Source organism: Delphinapterus leucas, chromosome 4 (genome assembly GCF_059928025.1).
Source record: "Delphinapterus leucas isolate spDelLeu-1000000601 "Yukka" chromosome 4, BTC_Dleu_Yukka2, whole genome shotgun sequence".
NCBI classification, from domain to species: Eukaryota; Metazoa; Chordata; class Mammalia; order Artiodactyla; family Monodontidae; genus Delphinapterus; species Delphinapterus leucas.
In genome coordinates this window covers 49,980,687-50,004,571 of record NC_143132.1, presented here as the reverse complement: position 1 = coordinate 50,004,571, position 23,885 = coordinate 49,980,687, and the positions used below count along the sequence as shown (strand labels likewise).

The 23,885-nt window shown below is 38.7% G+C and overlaps 1 protein-coding gene across 2 annotated transcripts in view; it reads right to left on the bottom strand.

Annotated features, from left to right (window-relative positions):
- The window catches only part of ZPLD1 (zona pellucida like domain containing 1), a 133,159-nt gene that overhangs the window by 21,390 nt on the left and 87,884 nt on the right, over positions 1-23,885 (bottom strand). For both annotated transcript variants that reach the window (XM_089910510.1, XM_022574786.2), the window contains 3 exons: positions 7,522-7,742; positions 4,049-4,230; positions 2,570-2,642 (listed from right to left, as the gene is read on the bottom strand). In XM_089910510.1, the coding sequence (XP_089766636.1) occupies positions 2,570-2,642; positions 4,049-4,230; positions 7,522-7,742 (476 nt within the window). The remainder of the gene's footprint in view (positions 1-2,569; positions 2,643-4,048; positions 4,231-7,521; positions 7,743-23,885) is intronic.

Here is a 23,885-nt window from a genome sequence, read left to right as displayed (position 1 = left end):
ATGTTAGTGTTCCAAACAAATAATAAATATGGTTTGGGATCAATTCGTCAAAGTATACAAAATTTTTTTCAGTATAAATTACTAGTTTTTTAATGTCCTGTAAGATGGCAAAATACTACAATGGTGCCATGTTAAGAAACTAGTTTGGGGCAGTGAAGCTGTCCTGTATGATACAGTACTAATGGATGCATGTCATATACATTTGTCAAAACCCATAGAATATATAATGTGAAGTATTAACCTAAATGTAAACTATGGACCTTACTTAATAATATGTCAGTATTGGTTCATCAATTGTAACAAATATGCCCTATGACCCATAATACAAGGTGCAGATAACAGAGGAAGTTGTATGCAGGCACTGGAGGTCTATAGGAACTCTGTACATTTTTTTTTTTTTTTTTTTTTTTTGGCTGTGTTGGGTCTTCATTTCTGTGCGAGGGTTTTCTCTAGTTGTGGAAAGCAGGGGCCACTCTTCATCGCGGTGCGTGGGCCTCTCATTGTCGTGGCCTCTCTTGTTGCGGAGCACAAGCTCCAGACGCGCAGGCTCAGTAATTGTGGCTCACGGGCCCAGTTGCTCCGCGGCATGTGGGATCCTCCCAGACCAGGGCCCGAACCCGTGTTCCCTGCATTGGCAGGTAGACTCTCAACCACTGAGCCACCAGGGAACCCCTCTCTGTACATTTTAGGTCAACTTTTCTGTAAATCTAAAACTGCTCTAACAAAATTAAGTCTGTTAATTTTTAAAACACTAGTTTGTAGGGAAGTGGTTGAATTTTATTAAATAACTGGTTAGTAATAACTTTTAAATTTTAATGTATTAATTCAACCATTAGTAATACTTTCATTGCAAATTGGTTAAAAATGAGAAGCATTGGGCTTCCCTGGTGGCACAGTGGTTGAGAGTCCGCCTGCCGATGCAGGGGTCACGGGTTCGTGCCCTAGTCCAGGAAGATCCCACATGCCGCGGAGCAGCTGGGTCTGTGAGCCATGGCCACTGAGCCTGCGCGTCCGGAGCCTGTGCTCCGCAACGGGAGAGGCCACAACAGTGAGAGGCCCACGTACTGCAAAAAAAAAAAAAAAAAAAAAAAAAGGATTTTGGCACTATGTATTTCATGTATATTCTGATATCAATTACCTTTTTACCATAGAATTAAAATCTTAAGGTTATCATCAAATTACAGACTTTTATTTGGCGTTAAGATTCTAGAAACTCTTTGAAGGATTAGGTCTAGTTAGCAACAGGACTATAATACTATCTCTAATGATAAAGGAAAGAGCTCAATAGCAAAGCTCTCTTCAAATCCACGCTTCTAAATTTTGATTTTCTGCTTTTCTGCTGAGAGAATAGTTTAATTTCACAGAAAACAGTGGTATCCTTAAATGTCATGTATGTTTTTCACTTTTTTAGGATCAGGAATTCCCATCTTTGTTTCACTCAATTATAACAAATAAGATTGGATCCAAACCATTCATCACAATTCTACCTGAGGGACCTTACACGTATAAATTAAAAGAAAGGTTCCAATTTAAAAGTATTGCTCACAACAATAATAAATATCTGGCCATACTGGGAATGAATACTGGCCCATATTTGCTGAGTATTGTAAAACCAAGTATCTTGGCAGCTTCTCCTTGCAGAAGAAAGTTCAGAAATGACAGAAAGGCAATCTCCATTCCAACACATTTTAATTTGTTGTTTAGAACTCTGTGGTGTCAGACTACAAACTTATAAACATGATTTTTTTAAATGCCTTTGGAAAATGTCCTACTACAATATTTATAGCACATTATATTCAAAGTATAATGCAATGACTTTTAAATCAGTTGCATGAATTATAACTCAGTGCCATGATGACATGAATAATAATGTAAAAATCAGATTCATAATTTACAAAAATGTTGGTTGATAGATTGAAAATTGATATTTAAATCAGGCATTTAACATGTATGAGTAAAAATTTTTAATCAACATGAAAATATCATTGTGAGATTAATGTTAGAGTTATAAATAGAAATTCATGTATTTTTCACATTTTTGCTGCCACTGTCGATATTTAAATGACAAAAGTTTATACAATACTGTGCAGTCAACCCAAATTATTTCAGATGTGACAGAATTGACAACAGCCAAAACCCACATTGAAAATATTAACACATTCATCACCAAGCATCGTGCCTTCAAGTCAAGTATCATTTGGACTTTTCCTATCTTTTTATCACAAATATATTATTTCCAAAATCTTGACCCTGACTATGGCTACACACACACACATACACACATAAATAAATATATATGTATAAATGTAGATAGACACTTGGAGTAACTATGCAGAATCACATTTATAAAATAAAGTTTAAATCATATACCAACTTCTAGAAAATAATGGAGTTTTTAGTATACTTTTATCACTAAGATATATGAAAATGGTGGTAAAGATGAATAAACGTTACCAAAGTATAACAAGGTTAATGTGGCTTTTGGTAGATTTTTATATAAAAGCCATTCTCATAAATGGCTCCTCAGAACAGTGAAAGAGAAGATAACATCCTTCGCCCATCAACTTACGTTATAAAGGAGCAGGTTCAAAGTGCTGACAAATGTACCATTGTTCTCCCTCACAGAAATAGCAGCTGAGGACCTAAAACAGATTGAGGAAAAGGAAGGCATTGATGAGATTTTAAAAGTTTCAGTTATATCTTAATGTTAGATTTAAGGCAAAAAACTCTTGAGTAATCCTGACATACTTTTAACTAGGTCTGTAGTGTGCATACTGTTTAAATTACTGAACAGATAAATAATCAAACAGCAAGAAGGACTAAGTAAAGACAAACTTCTTTATGATCTTTTTATTTATAAAGGAACGTTTTTTACATTTTTTATTACTTACATGAAACTTTTGCAGAAAAACCTAATTCCAAAGAAAATTGAATCTGATGCAAATACATTTTCATCAATTCCACTTCAATAGAAGTTTCATGAGATCAGGGACTTTGTTTTACTTTGTTTACTGCTGGAACATTGCATGGCACGTAGCACGTGTATAATATTTATTGAATAAATGAATATATTTCCATGTGCATTGAAGTTCAGGAATGTATTCAGTGGGAAAATTGAGGGGAGCAGAGTGAAAGACTATGACCTCCTTCCCTCTGCACCTGTATCCTTTTGACTCAAGGCCTTTCTTTTCTTGTTTTCCACATCAAAATCTTGCTTTTGACCAAGTTGTTTGTCATCATTGTGCCATTACATCATCTATGAATATTTTTTACCTGAAGCAAAATGTGTCCTCCACATTCCCTGTGACTGAGATTAAACAATAACTACTTTTGTGATAGAAAACCCTAGAACTGGAGAGGGAAAGTTCTTATTCAATCACCCCATCTTGTCAAAAATATTTCACAAATCCATATGGCTATATTGTAACGTGGATGTATAACTGTCTTGGAGTATGTGCTTTGGGAGTAATGAATGAATACATGACTATAAACAAAAGGCAATGACCGCAGTCCATGTCTGAAGCTCTTTGGCTCTGGGTGACACCACCTTTCCTGGGAAGCATCAGCAACTGTGCAGGTGACACCTCAGCAGGAGGCATGGAGACCTCAGATTCTGGGCAGCAGAGGCCACCAGTGAGAGATACGGCAGAGAATGAAGCTAAACAGACCCCAAAATGCAGTGACCGAATGTTCCACACACTGGAAACAGGACAGGCCCTTCTGGTGCATAAGCACCCAGGGTTCTTGGGTTCTTGGGCAGTTCTAAAGGGAGCTAGGAGAACCCCAGGCAGACATCTGATTAGTTTGAGCCAATTTTAATTGGGGGGAGATTAAAACTGAGCTGTTGATATGCATCATAACAATAACACTTACAGATGGATAGAGGGGTAGATAGGTAGGTAAGTAGATAGATAAGACCTTATATGGTTTCCATGAGATTGAGTTTAGCTATTCTCAACAAATCCTACTATCTTTATAAGTCCCTCAAGGGTAAAAATGACTCAAACCAAAAGACAATATGAGAAAGCAAGAATAAAGTGCGACTTACGAAGCAAGCTGGGTATTATTAACCAGGTACCCCAATGGATAACTGCAACTGAATTTGTAAAGAAGTCCAGGTAGGTAGCTGATGATTGTTGGTGGGTCTGGAGTATCAATATATCCTGAAATATTTCCTATTTGTACTGAAGTTGTATTTCCATAAGCACTGACTCCAGGAATTGTGGATACCTGTTAGAATGGTAGATCAAGCTCAGTTATTAAATAGTTACATGTAAACCTAGGCATTTCATATGCAAAATAAAACATGTAGACAGATCATTTCTAGGGTCTGTTGCAACTATAACATGGCATGGTTTTGAGATTATACACATATAATGCTACTTATAAGTGATCATACGTCTTTTTCTTCTTCCTCTCATAAAGAGGGTGATTTTATTCTTTCTTAATTAGTTTTTATTGGAGTAGAGTTGATTTACAATGTTGTGTTAGTTTCAGGTGTACAGCAAAGTGAATCAGTTATACATATACATATATCCACTCTTTTTTCGATTCTATTCCCATGTAGGTCATTACAGAGTATTGAGTAGAGTTCCCCGTGCTATACAGTAGGTCCTTATTAGTTATCTATTTCATATATAGTAGTGTGTATATGTCAACCAAAGTCTCCCAATTTATCTCCCCCATTCTCCCCTGGTAACCATAAGTTTGTTTTCTATATCTGTGACTCTATTTTGTAAATAAGCTCATTTGTAGCATTTTTTTAGATTCCACATATAAGCGATATCATATGATATTTGTCTTTCTCTGTCTGACTCATATGTGTCTTTTAACTAAATAAAACTTCATATAACCAAAGACACTATACTCATATTTCATAAATAAGAAAGTAGAGAGACTATATGTCACTCGTTGTGCTACAGCAAGTAATTTGAAAACGCTCATGGGTAAAGTCCAAATTCCATGGCATGGCCTAAAAGACCCCTGTTAATCTGATCTTGTTTTCCATGTTAGCTTCACATCTCCAGGCTCCCACTCTTGGTTAATAATGTCCCAGCCCCAAGGCCCTTGTTGCTCTGGCCTTTGTGCATACTCCTCCTGCCTCCACTCTCCCCTCCTCACCATGACATATCCCACTCCTCCCCTGGATCTCATCTTCCCTGGAAACTTCTCCTGATACACCCCACAGCTTCTATTCATGCAGTCACAGTGCATGAGCAGCCTGACTCAGCACACCCCCATCCATAATCAGAGCTCTTTGTGGGCAGGAGACCCTCCTGGTCTTGTTTGCCTTTGTCCCTTCAGCATAGCTCAGTGACACCAGCATCTTGGGGTCCTCGAGATAAATTCTGAACAAATGAATTAAGGTCACAAATTTTCTTAGGGTCGATCTTCTCAGGGTCTTCCTCTGTGGTACATGGAGATTCTCATCCCCTTCCAGGACAATAGTTCTTAGCTGGGTTGCGGAGGGATCATGAACTCTTAGGATTTATATAAAAATGTTGTCCATGTGTATATTTTCCTGGGACTGATTAGCTTTCATTTCTCCAATCCCACTAAAATTTAAGAACCAGCATTTCAGGAATAATCAATAATGTTCTTGACCTTCATAATACAATTGAGCTTCTCCCACTATGTCAAATACAATATGATGCTCAATTAATATTTTTAGCAGATATTATGGAGACCGGTAACATTTAATTTTCAACAATAGAATACACTTTATACATGAACCTAGGAGCACATGGGCAAAGCTGAAGCCATTATCTAGCTGACTCATGAAGAGAACCAAAATCATTATGAATGAAAACATTTTGATTCTAATCCAGATGATTTAGTAGTCTACTCAATTTTTCCCATACAGGACTATCCTTGGAGCAAACTCCAAAGGTGGTGACATCTAAGACAAAAATAAAAAACTAAGTGATTCTTCCTCTCTACACATCGCTTGCCTGACTGGCTAGCTAAACGTGCAAATTCTGTCTGCGAAAAAAAATTATATACATATATTTATATATATATACATGATATATATCTCAATTTTTATACCAGAGTAATTCAGCTCTAAAAAGAAAAATGAAGGTACACACACGAACACGTATACACACACACACACACACACACACACACACACACACACACACAGGCTTTGTCTGGCATTTCTCCCAAATTGTTTTTCCAGCAGCAGGGTAAGACTGAAGTCAAGAGTAGAAAGCTCCTTGAAGGAGAGGCCTTGGGCGACCGTGGGAGGAGGGGCAGGGCTGCTGCTCTCCACAGGGGCCCCCTCCCTCCACAGGGAACCTTGGATGTGTAATAATCAACCTGAATCCCTCTCCCTCACTCTCCCTTAGGCCCACTTCATAACCTCTCTGCACACAACCCAGAGAGATGAATAAACGTTTTCAATAAAAAGAGTCAACAATACTCAAGCTGTAGACTTGGAAATGGTCATGGGCACAATATTCTAACTGCCCTCCAGGAAAAGATAAAGGAGATTCAAAGAAATCTCTTTTTCCTGTCTCCTATCTCACACCACGTCTTAAAAGCCCTGCCCTTAGAATAATCAAGCTTTTCCCCTTAATCCCAAACAATAATTTATCAAGAGGAAAAACTGATCTCTCCTTCTTCACTGGGCTAAGTGGTCATGCTCATTGAATCTTCTTTTTGTCTTTGCTAGGATTAACCAATAAGACTATATTTAAACAAGCAAAAGAAAAAAGTGCTAAATGAATTTTAGTGTAACACCCCCCAAATCACAATATTTTTACTTCAATTAATTTTAATTCCCAGGAGAGTGAATGCCTCTTTCAATTCTATTTTTGGTGTTCAATGCATGCATAAATAAATGAATAGTGTAGACTAGTGGTTCTCATTCAAAGTGGAAATATTTGAAGTGGTGTTTTGATTTTCACAATGACTGGAGAGAGCGTGCTCCTGGGATTTCATGGGTAAGAAATTCAAAGGACAGTCCCACAGGATGAAGAATTTCACACTGGAAATGCTAACAGCCCTCTTTTACAAAACAGTGGTGTGGATCATTCAGTGGTAAACATGATACCTAGAAGATTCTAAGTTTCTCATTCTATATTTCATCTTTCTTCCTGAATGAGGTCACTAAGAAGCAATAGGCCAAGTGATCCATTGCCAAACTCACTGAAATATAAAAGATACTTCCATAAAACGCATGAGGAACATAGCTAATTATCATTAGATAATTAGATAATTAGATAATAACTGTAGAGACATATTCCTCAGCGTCACTCACACAAAATAATGTTGGTTAGAGTAGCACAGTTAATCTCAGGCCCCTCAACCACCAGCTACAATAAACAGAACCACTATTGGAAAATAAAATTGTATGATTGGGAGCAGAAGCCTCAAACAGGCAAAGGAAAGCTATTTGTTCAGTTTTATTGGAATTTTTTCTCGAAAGATAGATTGGGCTTCTGATTATTTCATGAAATTGGGAGTTTTTTTAGTTATGATCCCCAAACCTAGCACACAATTTCACACTAATCTTACCACTAAATTGTTTCCACAGCCCTCCAAGGTGCTGAGATTGATGATGAAAATGACCACTGCAGGAAAGGTGTTGTTATTGATGAACCCCCTGCAGTGGGAATCCCCATGCCTTCCGTTCAGTGCCAGGTCTGTTTCAGAATAACCGGAGAAAAGTACTGTGCAAAAATTAATCTTCATTGTAATGGCCTGGACCCCACAGTAGACATTGATGTCTCTTTCAGCTGAAATAAAAAATATAAAAAAACAAACAAATCACGAAAGCACAGCATGGGGTCCAAGAATAACTTTACCATCCCCTGAGGTATTTTCATCCCCTTGGTCTGTTTAATTCATTCCTATACTTGAATACACCATAATCCAACGTGAAAGTATTAGGAAAAATAGTCTTTGATTTAGTTATTTCAGGAGAGATCTTTGAGTGTAGAGATTATAGTGCATCTCTGGTTCCTTGTGCCCGGTACACAGTGGATGCGCATTAAATGTTGATTGGGTAGTGTAAAATGATTGGAGAATTGAGTGGAAAAAATTAGGCCACTGAGGAAATTCAGAAGAGAGTAACTGAATTATTTAGATCACCTGTCTAGAGTAGTGAGCCTCAGTACAAATGATGCATTTTCTCAAGTGTAAGGAAGAAGCAGTTAAAATCCATCCTAAGCCAAATTGTTGAGCACTTTGGTGTTTTGTAACCCATCTTATCCAGGATGTATAAACAAAAGCCATCTATCCAGATTCCATTTTATTTTATTAAATTATGCTAGAGAGGAAGAGAATGAAAACTTATCTGTTGATATTACAGTCAGACATGCAGTCTACCCTAAGAAAAATCTGCCAATGACTATGCCTGAATAAAAGCAATTAACTAGGCATGAAAATGTAAATACACAATTTGCAGTTTTCCATGATTCCATGAGTTATCAGTGATGGGATCCATTCCAGGTCTATAGACGTGAGCAGGCACACACACACAAACACACACACACACACACACACACACCCCACACACAAGATTTTCCTGTCTCTATTTAGTTATTTTCTGCATGTAATGAGGAAAATATATGTAGAAAATGGAGAATTGGCTGTTGCTAGGTAATTCCCCAGTGTCAGAAGCTTTCAGTTTTGGTAACTGTTACAGATTGAATTGTTTCCCTCCCTCCAGAAAAAAAAAAAAGATACATTGAATCTTAACCCCCAGTACCTCAGAATGTGGCAATTAGTTTAGATGAGGTCATACTGGAGTAGGGTGGGTCTCTAATCCAATATTACTGGTGCTCTTCTAAAAGAAGTATCATGTGAAGAGACAGAGACACAAGAAGAATAATGCCATGTGAAGATAGAGAATTGGAGTGACACACCTACAAGCCAAGGAACAGCAAAGACTGCCAGCAAACCACCAGAAGCTGGGAAGAGGCCAAGAAGGATTCTGTCCAGAGTCTCAGAGGGAGTTTAGTCCTACTGATACCTTGATTTTTAACTTCCAGCCTCCGGAATTGCGAGAAAATAAATTTCTGTTGTTTGAAGTCACTCTGTTTATGCCACATTGTTACAGCAGACTTAGGAAATTAATACAGTAAGCTTACTACTTTTTACCACTCTTATTTTTTACCACTGAGATAAAGAATCTGAAACATACATCTGGTTTTCAAAGTGTGAAAACAAACAAATAAAAATGGATTAGGCTGTTCGGAGAAATCATCTTGATTGTTCAAAAAAGGAAAAACAAGCATAATAAAATATTTTTTTGGTAAATGATCTAAGTAATATGTAAATGTCATTCATGACTTTTTGGCATAAAGTTAATTTGCTTAAATATATCCGTTCTAATCTATGGGTAAAAGTGTTCAACAGCATATTTCTTTGGAGTGTTTATTCTGCATACTGGCTTTTTGTTGGTAAAGTGAGTCATATTTTGAGGATACGAATCAATCAAAATGGAAATTTCTATATTTGATTATGATTTTAAACTCAATACAAAAAAGAAAAATTTTTTTCATAGCAAAAGATAGAAAGATGGAAAATCTTTTTCATGGCCAAAAGGCAAATATTAGGCTGCTTGGTACAGAAAACTCCAAGCAATATTCCCCTTGTAGGTGGAAAATAAAATGATAACCCACAGATGAAGCATACTGTGCCAACACAGAAAATAATAAATACCACTTAAAATTGGGAGAATATCTCTATTAGCTTTCAACAACATTAGCTGTTCAAATGCAGCTATAATTTTTAAATGATGCTCTTATTAAAATAATAAGTTCATTTTAACAAATGTTTGAATGTTTCAAACATTCAAACTTCAAATTACACCTTAAATCTGGTGATTTTTCTCCATCTTTATGCTGTTCCTTGGTCTATGCCATAATTATATTTTCCCTAGAATATTACATTAACCTCCTAACTGGTTCCTTTATTTCAACTCTTAATGCCCTCTGATTAGTACAGCTGTTAAAACGTGAATCCAATCATGTTACCTCTTTGAGAAGATCTTCAACAGCTATTCATTTCACTCAGGCCAAAAGTCCAAATCTTGAACCACGTCCTCAAGACTCTGTGATCCACCACCTGCCTACCTCTGCATTCTCATCTCCTCTCTACTATCCCCCTTGCTCCCTACATCTGTTTCATTGAACTCTGTTCAGTTCTTTAAATGTATCACACTGAATCATAGAGGCCAGAATAGTGGTTACCTCTGAAGGAAAACTGTCTAGAATAGGGGAAACAAGGAAAATTTGGAGGGTGATAAAATTGTTCTCTATCAATCTGGGTGGTGATAACATGAGTGTATACATACGTTAAAATTTCAAGCCACACCCTTAAAATTGCTGCATCTTATTTTATATGTTATTCCTCAATAAAATACCGTATTTTAAAAAGCCTAATATAGGTTACACATGACCTTCAATCATTTTTTTCCCCTCCGTAGGATGCTTCTCCTATTCCCAATCTTTGTCTGAGGAGCTCCTACTCATCCCTCAGGTCTCGAATTTCATTGTCTTTTTCCCAAAGACTTTCCTGATCCCAAATCTAAATTATGCTACTCTGCCTTATGTTGTTGTATTGACTTGGAATCATATATGTATTTGTATAATTGTCTTCTCAATAAATTGAAAGTCTCAGAAAGCAGGAAGCTATGATATTCATTGATGTACTCCAGTGAGTAATTAATTAATTACTCACATAAAGTATGGGGCAATAGACTGCACTAAGGATGTACAAAGTAGTGGTCCTTTTTCTTAAGTAGATCACAGTCCATAAGAGGAGGTAGATGTGGCCCACATTTACAGAAAAATTGGACAGAGAACCATGGGGTGGCATTGAAAGAGAACCTTACCCAGACCAGTTGATTAGGAACAGCTTCCTGGAGAAGATGCCATTGAACTGAGTTTTGAAGTATCGGTAGGAGTTAGCTACAAAAAGGAGTGGGAAACTTACAGCACAAAGGGGACAGCATGAATGATGACAGAAGTGTGAAATAAATATGCTCAGGCTGGTTAGGAGCTGGACAGTTCATTTGAATTTAAAAAGCAAGGAGGAAATGGTAGGCAATAAGGCCAAGTAGCAAGCACACAGGCAAGATCACAGGAAACCTTCACATACAAAATGGTCTCCGTAAGGTAGCAAAATGTCTACTTAAATGTGAAATCAAATTCTCAACTACTAGACCGTGCACTAAGAACTCTTTATGCCTGGGAAAATAGAAAATGAGTATCATTGCATTACTTGGCATACCCTAAATGTATGGAAGTTAATACATATCATTAAATATGTTACAAAAGAGGTATCACTCCCTTAACTTAAACAAACTGAAGATTTTAGCTTCCTCACCTTTGTTTGAGAATTAATTGATGCCTATGCTAGCTTAACAATGGCAGTGATTGCTTTGTCCAGACATAGTGCTCTCTTCCGTTTTCTGCTTTATAACTGGAGACTTGTAACCCCTGCAGTGGAACTGAATTTGCTACAAGCTGATCCCACTTGGAGAAATGATAACAAACTAAAGACTTTACAGTGTAAGAAAGGATCTGTTCAAATCCATCCTAACCTAGCTTTCTAAAGACTTTTCACTGTCCCTTCCAAGGAACACATTTTTCCCTGGTTGTAGATACTAAAGACATCTATTCAGCACAACTTTTCCATTTGTGAGGCTTTGAGGGAAACAAAAATGCTACTTCAAGCTGCCAAAGAGCAATTTCTGCCAAAAGTAGAGAAATTTTTTTCAGTTACTGAATAACAGTTGCTCTCAACAACTAATTTTTTTTAGCCTTTTTATTGTCCAATCCCTGGCCTGAATTGTAATATCCCTTTGAACAACACTGCAGTATTAAACAATCCAATGAATACAAGCTAATGACAAAAAATAATCAAGGAATAAACATCTTTAGATGTTTGGTTTCTAGTGTTTTCTGTCTAAAGACACTAAGTATGTCTAAAATGGTAGGCCTGCATACAAAGTTTATGTGCAGTTATGCTGCCAAAAGGGTGATTTTTCCCCTGATATTTAACCAAGCTAAGTTATTCATAGAAAATTTTAAAATGCAGTATTCAATTGAATTCAGATAAAAATAAAGAGATGTTCTGCACTCCTCTTACCTACCAATCAGGCAATGAGTTTGTCTCAGATTTTCTAAAATTATGCAAATTTAAATATCCTGTCACACTAAATATCCTGTCACCATCTATCTCACCATGTACAAAAACATAGCCTGATATGGGGTTCATAGAATATGGTTACCATATAAATGGAGTAAAAAGGGAATGGATCCAATTCTGTATATGTGAATAAAAACATCACTCTACCTATTTATCTCCAAGAAAGTTCCATTCCTAGAACACCTAATATACTTTTCTCTTTAGACATAATTAATGACAATATATTCTCAGCATATGACTCACATATTTAACAAATATATCTATTTTCTTTTTCTCAACAATTCCATACTCAACTGGCTTACATCCAATTGCATCCAGATGAGGCTAATGATTCCTAGTTTTTGATACATGGAATGATTTTTTTCTCATCTCAATACTATTAAGTTTGAGACCTACATTTCCTTTCAGTAGTGTCAGAATATTTAACATGTTCTAATTATTACCTGGATTAATAAAGGCACAGATCAATGCAAGTATTCAAATAATTTGCACACATATATTCTGCAACACAAACACTCCAGAATTGAACTGAACTCAGCACTGCAGTGCAGTGGCTCAAAATGTTCCTTCACTATTGACCTGAAAATGTAAAAATCTGTATGAAAAGCAATTCTGGGTGTCAGTGTAGATTGTAAAAAAAGGGTGGGGTGCACAGGAGTTGAACACACAAAATCAGTGCCATCAGTTTTACACAAGCTAGAGGCTATTTGGTCCTATTTATTTTCAAGATCTAAACTACATGCCACTTCATGTTAACAAAGTATCCAAAAAAAGCATTTGTTTATATACAGTATGTTAGTCTCTGTGCTAAACTCTAAGGATAAAGACATTAACGGGGGGGACCTTGAAGATGGCGGAAGAGTAAGACGCAGAGATTGCCTTCCTCCCCACGGATACACCAGAAATACATCTACACGTGGAACAACTCCTACAGAACACCTACTGAAGGCTGGCAGAAGACCTCAGACCTCCCAAAAGGCAAGAAACTCCCCACGTACCTGGGTAGGGCAAAAGAAAAAAAGAAAAAACAGAGACAAAAGAATAAGGACGGCACCTGCACCAGTGGGAGGGAGCTGTGAAGGAGGAAAAGTTTCCACACACTAGGAAGCCCCTCCGCGGGCGGAGACTGCGGGAGGCAGAGGGGGGAGCTTCGGGACCGCAGAGTAGTGCACAGCGACGGGTGCGGAGGGCAAAGCGGGGAAATCCCCGCACAGAGGATCGGTGCCGACCGGCACTCACCAGCCCGAGAGGCTTGTCTGCTCACCCGCCGGGGCGGGCGGGGCTGCGAGCTGAGGCTCGGGTTTCGGTTTCGGACGGAGCGCAGGGAGAGGACTGGGGTTGGCGGCTTGAACATAGCCTGAAGGGGTTAGTGCACCACGGCTAGCCGGGAGGGAGTTCGGGGAAAAGCCTGCACCTGCCGAAGAGGCAAGAGACTTTTTCTTCCCTCTTTGTTTCCTGGTGCGCGAGGAGAGGGGTTTAAGATCGCTGCTTAAAGGAACTCCAGAGACTGGCGTGAGCCGCGGCTAAAAGCGCGAACCCCAGAGATGGGCGCGAGCCGCGGCTAAAAGCGCGGACCCCAGAGACGGGCGGGAGACGCTAAGGCTGCTGCTGCCGCCACCAAGGGGCCTGTGTGCGAGCACAGGTCACTCTCCACACCCCTCTTCCGCGGAGCCTGTGCAGCCCGCCACTGCCAGGTTCCCGGGAACCAGGGACAACTTCCCCGGGAGAACGCACGGCGGGCCTCAGGCTGGTGCAACGTCACGCCGGTGCAACGTCACGCCGGCCTCTGCCGCAACGTCACGCCGCCTCTGACGCCGCAGGCGCGCCCCGCACGCAGTGCCCCTCCTTCCCCCACCCCACCCCCGGCCTGAGTGAGCCAGAGCCCCCGAATCAGCGGCTCCTTTAACCCTGTCCTGTCTGAGCAAAACACAGACTCCCTCCAGCGACCTACACGCAGAGGCAGGGCCAAATCCAAAGCTGAACTCCTGTGAGCTGTGAGAACAAAGAAGAGAAAGGGAAATCTCTCCCAGCAGCCTCAGAAGCAGCGGATTAAAGCTCCACAATCAACTTGATATACCCTGCATCTGTGGAATACCTGAATAGACAAGGAATGATCCCAAATTGAAGAGGTGGAATTTAGGAGCGAGATCTATGATTTTTTTCCCTTTTCCTCTTTTTGTGAATGGGTACGTGTATGCTTCTGTGTGAGATCTTGCCTGTATACTCTTGCTTCCACCATTTGTCCTAGGGCTCTATCTGTCCATGGTTTTTAAAAAAAAATTTTTTTTCTCAATAATTAATTTTAATTGTAATAACTTTATTATACTTTACCTTCGTTCTTTCTTTCTTTCCTTCCTTCCTTCCCTCCTTTAGACAACAAATCACCCCAAATTGAGGAGGTGGTCTCTGAGAGCAAGATTTATGATTTTTCCCCCTTTTACCTCTTTTTGTGAAGGTGTATGTGTATGCTTCTGTGTAAGATTTTCTCTGTATAGCTTTGCTTCCAACATTTGTCCTAAGGTTCTATCTGTCCCTTTTTTTTTTTTCCTAAATATTTTTTAATTCAATAACTATATTATACTTTATTTTATTTTTACTGTATCTTCTTTCTTTCTGTCTTTTTTCCTTCTTTCCCTCCTTCCTTCCTCCCTCCCTCCCTCCCTCCTTTCTTTCCTTCTTTGCTTCTTTCTTCCTTCCTTCCTTTCCTCCTTTCCTTCTTTCTTTCCTCATACTTCTACTAATTCTCTCTACTTTTTCTCCCTTTTATTCTGAGCCGTGTGGATGAAAGGCTCTTGGTGCTCCAGCCAGGAGTCAGGGCTCTGCCTCTGAGGTAGGAGAGCCAACTTCAGGACACTGGTCAACAAGAGACCTCCCAGCTCCACATAATATTAAACGGCGGAAATCTCCCAGAGACCTCCATCATAACACGAGCACCCAGCTTCACTTAACGACCAGCAAGCCGCAGTGCTAGACAACCTATGCCAAACAACTAGCAAAACAGGAACACAACCCACCCATTAGCAGAGAGGCTGCCTAAAATCATAATAAGGCCACAGACACCCCAAAACACACCACCAGACGTGAACCTGCCCACTAAAGAGACAAGATCCAGCCTCATCCACCACAACACAGGCACTAGTCCCCTCCACCAGGAAGCCTACACAACCCACTGAAACAACCTTAGCCACTGGAGACAGACATCAAAAACAACGGGAACTACGAACGTGCAGCCTGCAAAAAGGAGACCCCAAACACAGTAAGATAAGCAAAATGAGAAGACAGAAAAACACACAGCAGATGAAGGAGCAAGATAAAAATGCACCAGACCTAACAAATGAAGAGGAAATAGGCAGTCTACCTGAAAAAGAATTCAGAATAATGATAGTACGGATGATCCGAAATCTTGGAAGTAGAATGGACAAAATGCAAGAAACAGTTAACAAGGACCTAGAAGAAATAAAGATGAAACAAGCAATGATGAACAATGCAATAAATGAAATTAAGAGTACTCTAGATGGGATCAATAACAGAATAACTGAGGCAGAAGAACGGATAAGTGACCTGGAAGATAAAATAGTGGAAATAACTACTGCAGAGCAGAATAAAGAAAAAAGAATGAAAAGAACTGAGGACAGTCTCAGAGACCTCTGGGACAACATTAAATGCACCAACATTCGAATTATAGGGGTTCCAGAAGAAGAAGAGAAAAAGAAAGGGACTGAGAAAATATTTGAAGAGATTATAGTTGAAAACTTCCCTAATATGGGAAAGGAAATAGTCAATCAAGTCCAGGAAGCACAGAGAGTCCCATACAGGATAAATAAAAGGAGAAATACGCCAAGACACATATTAATCAAACTGTCAAAAATTAAATACAAAGAAAGCATATTAAAAGCAGCAAGGGAAAAACAACAAATAACACACAAGGGAATCCCCATAAGGTTAACAGCTGATCTCTCAGCAGAAACCCTACAAGCCAGAAGGGAGTGGCAGGACATACTGAAAGTGATAAAGGAGAAAAACCTGCAACCAAGACTACTCTACCCAGCAAGGATCTCATTCAGATTTGATGGAGAAATTAAAACCTTTACAGACAAGCAAAAGCTGAGAGAGTTCAGCACCACCAAACCAGCTTTACAACAAATGCTAAAGGAACTTCTCTAGACAAGGAACACAAGAGAAGGAAAAGACCTATAATAACGAACCCAAAACAATATAGAAAATGGGAATAGGAACATACATATCGATAATTACCTTAAATGTAAATGGACTAAATGCTCCCACCAAAAGACACAGATTGGCTGAATGGATACAAAAACAAGACCCTTATATATGCTGTCTACAAGAGACCCACTTCAGACCTAGAGACACATACAGACTGAAAATAAGGGGATGGAAAAAGATATTCCATGCAAATGGAAATCAAAAGAAAGCTGGAGTAGCAATTCTCATATCAGACAAAATAGACTTTAAAATAAGGACTATTACAAGAGACAAAGAAGGACACTACATAATGATCAAGGGATCGATCCAAGAAGAAGATATAACAATTGTAAATATTTATGCCCCCAACATAGGAGCACCTCAATACATAAGGCAAATACTAACAGCCATAAAAGGGGAGATCGACAGTAACACATTCATAGTAGGGGACTTTAACACCCCACTTTCACCCATGGACAGATCATCCAAAATGAAAATAAATAAGGAAACACAAGCTTTAAATGATACATTAAACAAGATGGACTTAATTGATATTTATAGGACACTCCATCCAAAAACAACAGAATACACATTTTTCTCAAGTGCTCATGGAACATTCTCCAGGATAGATCATATCTTGGGTCACAAATCAAGCCTTGGTAAATTTAAGAAAATTGAAATTGTATCAAGTATCTTTTCTGACCACAACGCCATGAGACTAGATATCAATTACAGGAAAAGATCTGTAAAAAATACAAACACATGGAGGCTAAACAATACACTACTTAATAATGAAGTGATCACTGAAGAAATCAAAGAGGAAATAAAAAAATACCTAGAAACAAATGACAATGGAGACACAACGACCCAAAACCTATGGGATGCAGCAAAAGCAGTTCTAAGGGGGAAGTTTATAGCAATACAAGCCCACCTTAAGAAGCAGGAAACATCTCGAATAAACAACCTAACCTTGCACCTCAAGCAATTAGAGAAAGAAGAACAAAAAAACCCCAAAGCTAGCAGAAGGAAAGAAATCATAAAAATCAGATCAGAAATAAAAAGAAATGAAGGAAACGATAGCAAAGATCAATAAAACTAAAAGATGGTTCTTTGAGAAGATAAACAAAATAGATAAACCACTAGCCAGACTCATCAAGAAAAAAAGGGAGAAGACTCAAATCAATAGAATTAGAAATGAAAAAGGGGAAGTAACAACTGACACTGCAGAAATAAAAAAAATCATGAGAGATTACTACAAGCAACTCTATGCCAATAAAATGGACAATCTGGAAGAAATGGACAAATTCTTAGAAATGCACAACCTGCCAAGACTGAATCAGGAAGAAATAGAAAATATGAACAGACCAATCACAAGCACTGAAATTGAAACTGTGATTAAAAATCTTCCAACAAACAAAAGCCCAGGACCAGATGGCTTCACAGGTGAATTCTATCAAACGTTTAGAGAAGAGCTAACACCTATCCTTCTCAAACTCTTCCAAAATATAGCAGAGGGAGGAACACTCCCAAATTCCTTCTACGAGGCCACCATCACCTTGATACCAAAACCAGACAAGGATGTCACAAAGAAAGAAAACTACAGGCCAATATCACTGATGAACATAGATGCAAAAATCCTCAACAAAATACTAGCAAACAGAATCCAACAGCACATTAAAAGGATCATACACCATGATCAAGTGGGGTTTATTCCAGGAATGCAAGGATTCTTCAATATACGCAAATCTATCAATGTGATAAACCATATTAACAAATTGAAGGAGAAAAACCATATGATCATCTCAATAGATGCAGAGACAGCTTTCGACAAAATTCAACACCCATTTATGATAAAAACCCTGCAGAAAGTAGGCATAGAGGGAACTTTCCTTAACATAATAAAGGCCATATATGACAAGCCCACAGCAAACATCATCCTCAATGGTGAAAAACTGAAAGCATTTCCACTAAGATCAGGAACAAGACAAGGTTGCCCACTCTCACCACTCTTATTCAACATAGTTTTGGAAGTTTTAGCCACAGCAATCAGAGAAGAAAAGGAAATAAAAGGAATCCAAATCGGAAAAGAAGAAGTAAAGCTGTCACTGTTTGCAGATGACATGATACTATACATAGAGAATCCTAAAGATGCTACCAGAAAACTACTAGAGCTAATCAATGAATTTGGTAAAGTAGCAGGATACAAAGTTAATGCACAGAAATCTCTGGCATTCCTATATACTAATGATGAAAAATCTGAAAGTGAAATCAAGAAAACACTCCCATTTACCATTGCAACAAAAAGAATAAAATATCTAGGAATAAACCTACCTAAGGAGACGAAAGACCTCTATGCAGAAAATTATAAGACACTGATGAAAGAAATTAAAGATGATACAAATAGATGGAGAGATATACCATGTTCTTGGATGGGAAGAATCAACATTGTGAAAATGACTCTACTACCCAAAGCAATCTACAGATTCAATGCAATCCCTATCAAACTACCACTGGCATTTTTCACAGAACTAGAACAAAAAATTTCGCAATTTGTATGGAAACACAAAAGACCCCGAATAGCCAAAGCAATCTTGAGAACGAAAAAAGGAGCTGAAGGAATCAGGCTCCCTGACTTCAGACTATACTACAAAGCTACAGTAATCAAGACAGTATGGTACTGGCACAAAAACAGAAAGATAGATCAATGGAACAGGATAGAAAGCCCAGAGATAAACCCACGCACATATGGACACCTTATCTTTGATAAAGGTGGCAGGAATGTACAGTGGAGAAAGGACAGCCTCTTCAATAAATGGTGCTGCGAAAACTGGACAGGTACATGTAAAAGTATGAGATTAGATCACTCCCTAACACCATACACAAAAATAAGCTCAAAATGGATTAAAGACCTAAATATAAGGCCAGAAACTATCAAAATCTTAGAGGAAAACATAGGCAGAACACTCTATGACATAAATCACAGCAAGATCCTTTCTGACCCACCTCCTAGAGTAATGGAAATAAAAACAAAAATAAACAAATGGGGCCTAATGAAACTTCAAAGCTTTTGCACAGCAAAGAAAACCATAATCAAGACCAAAAGACAACCCTCAGAATGGGAGAAAATATTTGCAAATGAAGCAAATGACAAAGGATTAATCTCCAAAATTTACAAGCAGCTCATGCAACTCAATAACAAAAAAACAAACAACCCAATCCAAAAATGGGCAGAAGACCTAAATAGACATTTCTCCAAAGAAGATATACAGAATGCCAACAAACACATGAAAGAATGCTCAACATCATTAATCATTAGAGAAATGCAAATCAAAACTACAATGAGATATCATCTCACACCAGTCAGAATGGCCATCATCAAAAAATCTAGAAACAATAAATGCTGGAGAGGGTGTGGAGAAAAGGGAACACTCTTGCACTGCTGGTGGGAATGTGAATTGGTTCAGCCACTATGGAGAACAGCATGGAGGTTCCTTAAAAAACTACAAATAGAATTACCATATGACCCAGCAATCCCACTACTGGGCATATACCCTGAGAAAACCAAAATTCAAAAAGAGTCATGTATCAAAATGTTCATTGCAGCTCTATTTACAATAGCCCGGAGATGGAAACAACCTAAGCGCCCATCATCGGATGAATGGATAAAGAAGATGTGGCACATATATACAATGGAATATTACTCAGCCTTAAAAAGAAATGAAATTGAGCTATTTGTAATGAGATGGATAGACCTAGAGTCTGTCATACAGAGTGAAGTAAGTCAGAAAGAAAAAGACAAATACTGTATGCTAACACATATATATGGAATTTAAGGGGAAAAAAAATGTCATGAAGAACCTAGGGGTAAGACAGGAATAAAGACGCAGACCTACTGGAGAACGGACTTGAGGATATGGGGAGGGGGAAGGGTGAGCTTTGACAGGGCGAGAGAGAGTCATGGACATATACACACTAACAAACGTAGTAAGGTAGATAGCTAGGGGGAAGCAGCCGCAAGGCACAGGGATATTAGCTCGGTGCTTTGTGACAGCCTGGAGGGGCGGGATAGGGAGAGTGGGAGGGAGGGAGACGCAAGAGGGAAGACATATGGGAACATATGTATATGTATAACTGATTCACTTTGTTATAAAGCAGAAACGAACACACCATTGTAAAGCAATTATACCCCAATAAAGATGTTTAAAAAAAAAAAAAAAAAGACATTAACAGGACTCCTTCATTTCAAGGAACTCATGGTTGGGTAAAGGACACAGAGAAAAAAACAGACAATTGCAATGCAGTTGATAATGATATGATAGAGGTTTGAATACCATGTTATATACAACCATGCCTTGGTAGGGCACAGCTGTTTGGAAGGGATTGTTGGGAAGAAATGAAACAGTTCCAACTGGCTAAATTGTATAATAAATTGATTAGATGACGGCATGAAGAGAAGAGGATGTCAAACTTATGGTCAAGTTTCTAGCATTAGTGACTGGGTGGATTATTCCCTGAGATAAGGAATACAGGAAGGAAAAAGATGATGAGCTCAGTTTTTGAGAGGCTGAGGTACATATGGGACATTCAAGCAGAAATATACAGCAGGTAGTTGGAAATAAGAGTCTAATATTTAGAGGATAGAAAAGAGTAAGAATTATAAATTTGATAATCACCAATACTCAGTACATCAATTATAAACAATAATAATAGATGAAATACCCATTGAGAGCACTCAGGTAATAAAAATGGGCTGAGAAAAGAAAAACAATTTCTAAGGCTTCCTTTTATAAGACTTCATTTTTCCAATGATATATAGTCATTCTCTTCCGCTCTACCCCACATCACATTAACTATGAGTCTACAATATCACCTACATTATACCTGGAAGTGGATATTTGCTTTCCCACTAGATTATGAACTCATTGAAAGCTCTGGGTTTTCCCAGCGTGCCTAACAAACATTCAGCAAGTGTTTATTAAAATATGTTTAATTAAACTCTTTCACAAACAGCATGGATGATTTCTAACTTTTTTTTTTCGGTACGCGGGCCTCTCACTGCCGTGGCCTCTCCCATTGCGGAGCACAGGCTTCGGACGCGCAGGCCCAGCAGCCACGGCTCACGGGCCCAGCTGCTCCGCGGGCATGTGGGATCCTCCCGGACCGGGGCACGAACCCGCTTCCCTGCATCGGCAGGCGGACTCCCAACCACCGCGCCAACCACTTCCTAAAAAGTTAGGAAGCCCCTAACTTTTTAATATCAACTTTCAAGATTCACAAAGAAAATATGTGCTCAATGATATAGGTTCATCTTGACTGTTCATCCAGAACTCATATTTCCTATCTGTACTCTGCCAACTGCCTGAGATGATTCCTGTTTTCAGACTTTTACAGGAACATCAAAATTCTCTATGTCAGATATTTTCTAATTCAACACACTAAATAATATGAAATTAATAGATTTTTGCTATTTGTTTAGGTATTTAGCTTTTTTAAGTGCATTAGTCTGGCAATTAATTATCTTGCTTTATTATTAATAATAAATTTTTAACATCATTTCCCCTTAACAGCAAGGGATTTGCTAATCCCTACTGTCATTAATAGCAAGCAAGTGCGTGACAGCCAGTTGGGGTTGGCATAAACACTCTGGTATGTAACAACATAAAGCTGGCAAGACATCATGAGTACCACGCTCCAATCAGCACTTCTTATGAATATGCATTATACAGAATCTTATTAAAATGCAGATTCTGATTCAGTAGATCTGGGATGGGGCCTGATCTTTACATTTCTCACAAGCTCCCAGGTGATGCCAATGTTGCAAGTGAAGGGGAGCAGAATATGCCACCCCAAAATATGCCTCTTTGGCATAAGGATTACCTTAAATTGATTATTTTTAAGAAACAGCAGGGATTTCCCTAGTGGTGCAGAGGTTAAGACTCTGCACTCCCAATGCAGGGGGCCCAGGTTCAATCCCTAGTCAGGGAAATAGATCCCACATGCATTCTGCAACTAAGAGTTTGCATGTTACAATTAAGCAGCCCTCATGCCACAACTAAGACCCAGTGCAACTAAATAAATAAATAAATATTTTTTTAAAGAAAAGAAAAAGGAAATGGCAGACATAGGAGAATCCCTGAAAACAAATGGAAGTTACTCTTCTGAAAGAGACATTTACATTTATAAGGGAAATCTCCATTTGTAAGTGCATCTCCTTCTCTGTACCAGGAAGGAAGAGGGGAACTAAACCTCCAGAAACTCTTACAAAGGAGGCTACAGACCTAAATCTGCATAACAACCATACTCCTGTTTACTGTGATTTACCTGATGACCTCCCATAACTGGCTTCCCCACCACCACCATCTCTTTTGTCTTTAGCTTGAGATGGTATTTAAGGTAGTGGCTTGGGCCATTTCAGGGAGTTACTCCATTTTGCTGGTACAGAAAATATAGGAGTAATCCTATATTCATGGAGTAATCCCTCCATGAATATAGGAGGTTTACATGTTATTAAACTTCTATTTGTTTTTTTCTATTAATCTGTCTTTTATTATAGGGGGCTCCAGCTAAGAACCTAGAAGGGTAGAGGGAAAATTATCTTTCCTCCCCTACACAAGTCTCTTAACCAACTGAGTTACTTAGTCATAACTATACATTTTGATTGGGCAGGAAGTAATCCTTAGGTGGGTTCTATCAGGTGGGATTAAGCACTCCCAGCAAACTGTATGATTTATAGGCTTACAACAGGGAGAGGTTTGGATGAAAAAGGGACAGGAAAGAGAGAGAAACAAATTGTAAAGGGCATGGGTGTGTGACTGAGTCCCTTCCTTTTTGAGGAACTAACTGGTTTGAATTACAATGAAAGAGGGTTGTGAAAGGCTTTGTGAGACTGAATCCAAATGAGCCTACTTTAGTGCTCAGGTGGCAATGTGTGAAATAAAATTGGGAAGAGGGTCAGTCTTCTTCCCCACCTCTACCCCATGCTACAAACCATAGCAGTTTAATAACCAGAGGAGCAGGACAGTTACCTCAAATGGCAACTAGGCCCTGGGCACTCCTCGAAACAACTGAAAGAGACGTGTGAGGCTGCGTGAGTCTATTGTGAGCAACTGACAGCTCTGTGCAGTTCAGATGCAGGTATTCCCATGAATATGATTGCACCTGGATCCATGGGCTGGTTTATACACACTTAAAGGTAGCATTGGTTTAAAACTGATTGTATGAACCAAAACCTATTCAGTATAATAGGAGGAGTCTTTGTATGCTGAAGAATGCGCTGCTTTGTAGTACCACAGAAATCTTACCTGGAAATAAAGGGCACTCATTCCTCAGTATCCATGGGGGACTGATTCCAGGACCACCCTTGGATACCAAAATTTAAAAGAAATCCATGGATGCTGAAATCCCTTACATAAAATGGCATATGCAGTACTTGCATATAACCTATGCACATCTTCCTATATATTTTAAATCATCTTTAGATTACTTATAATACCTAATATGATGTAAATGTTATGTAA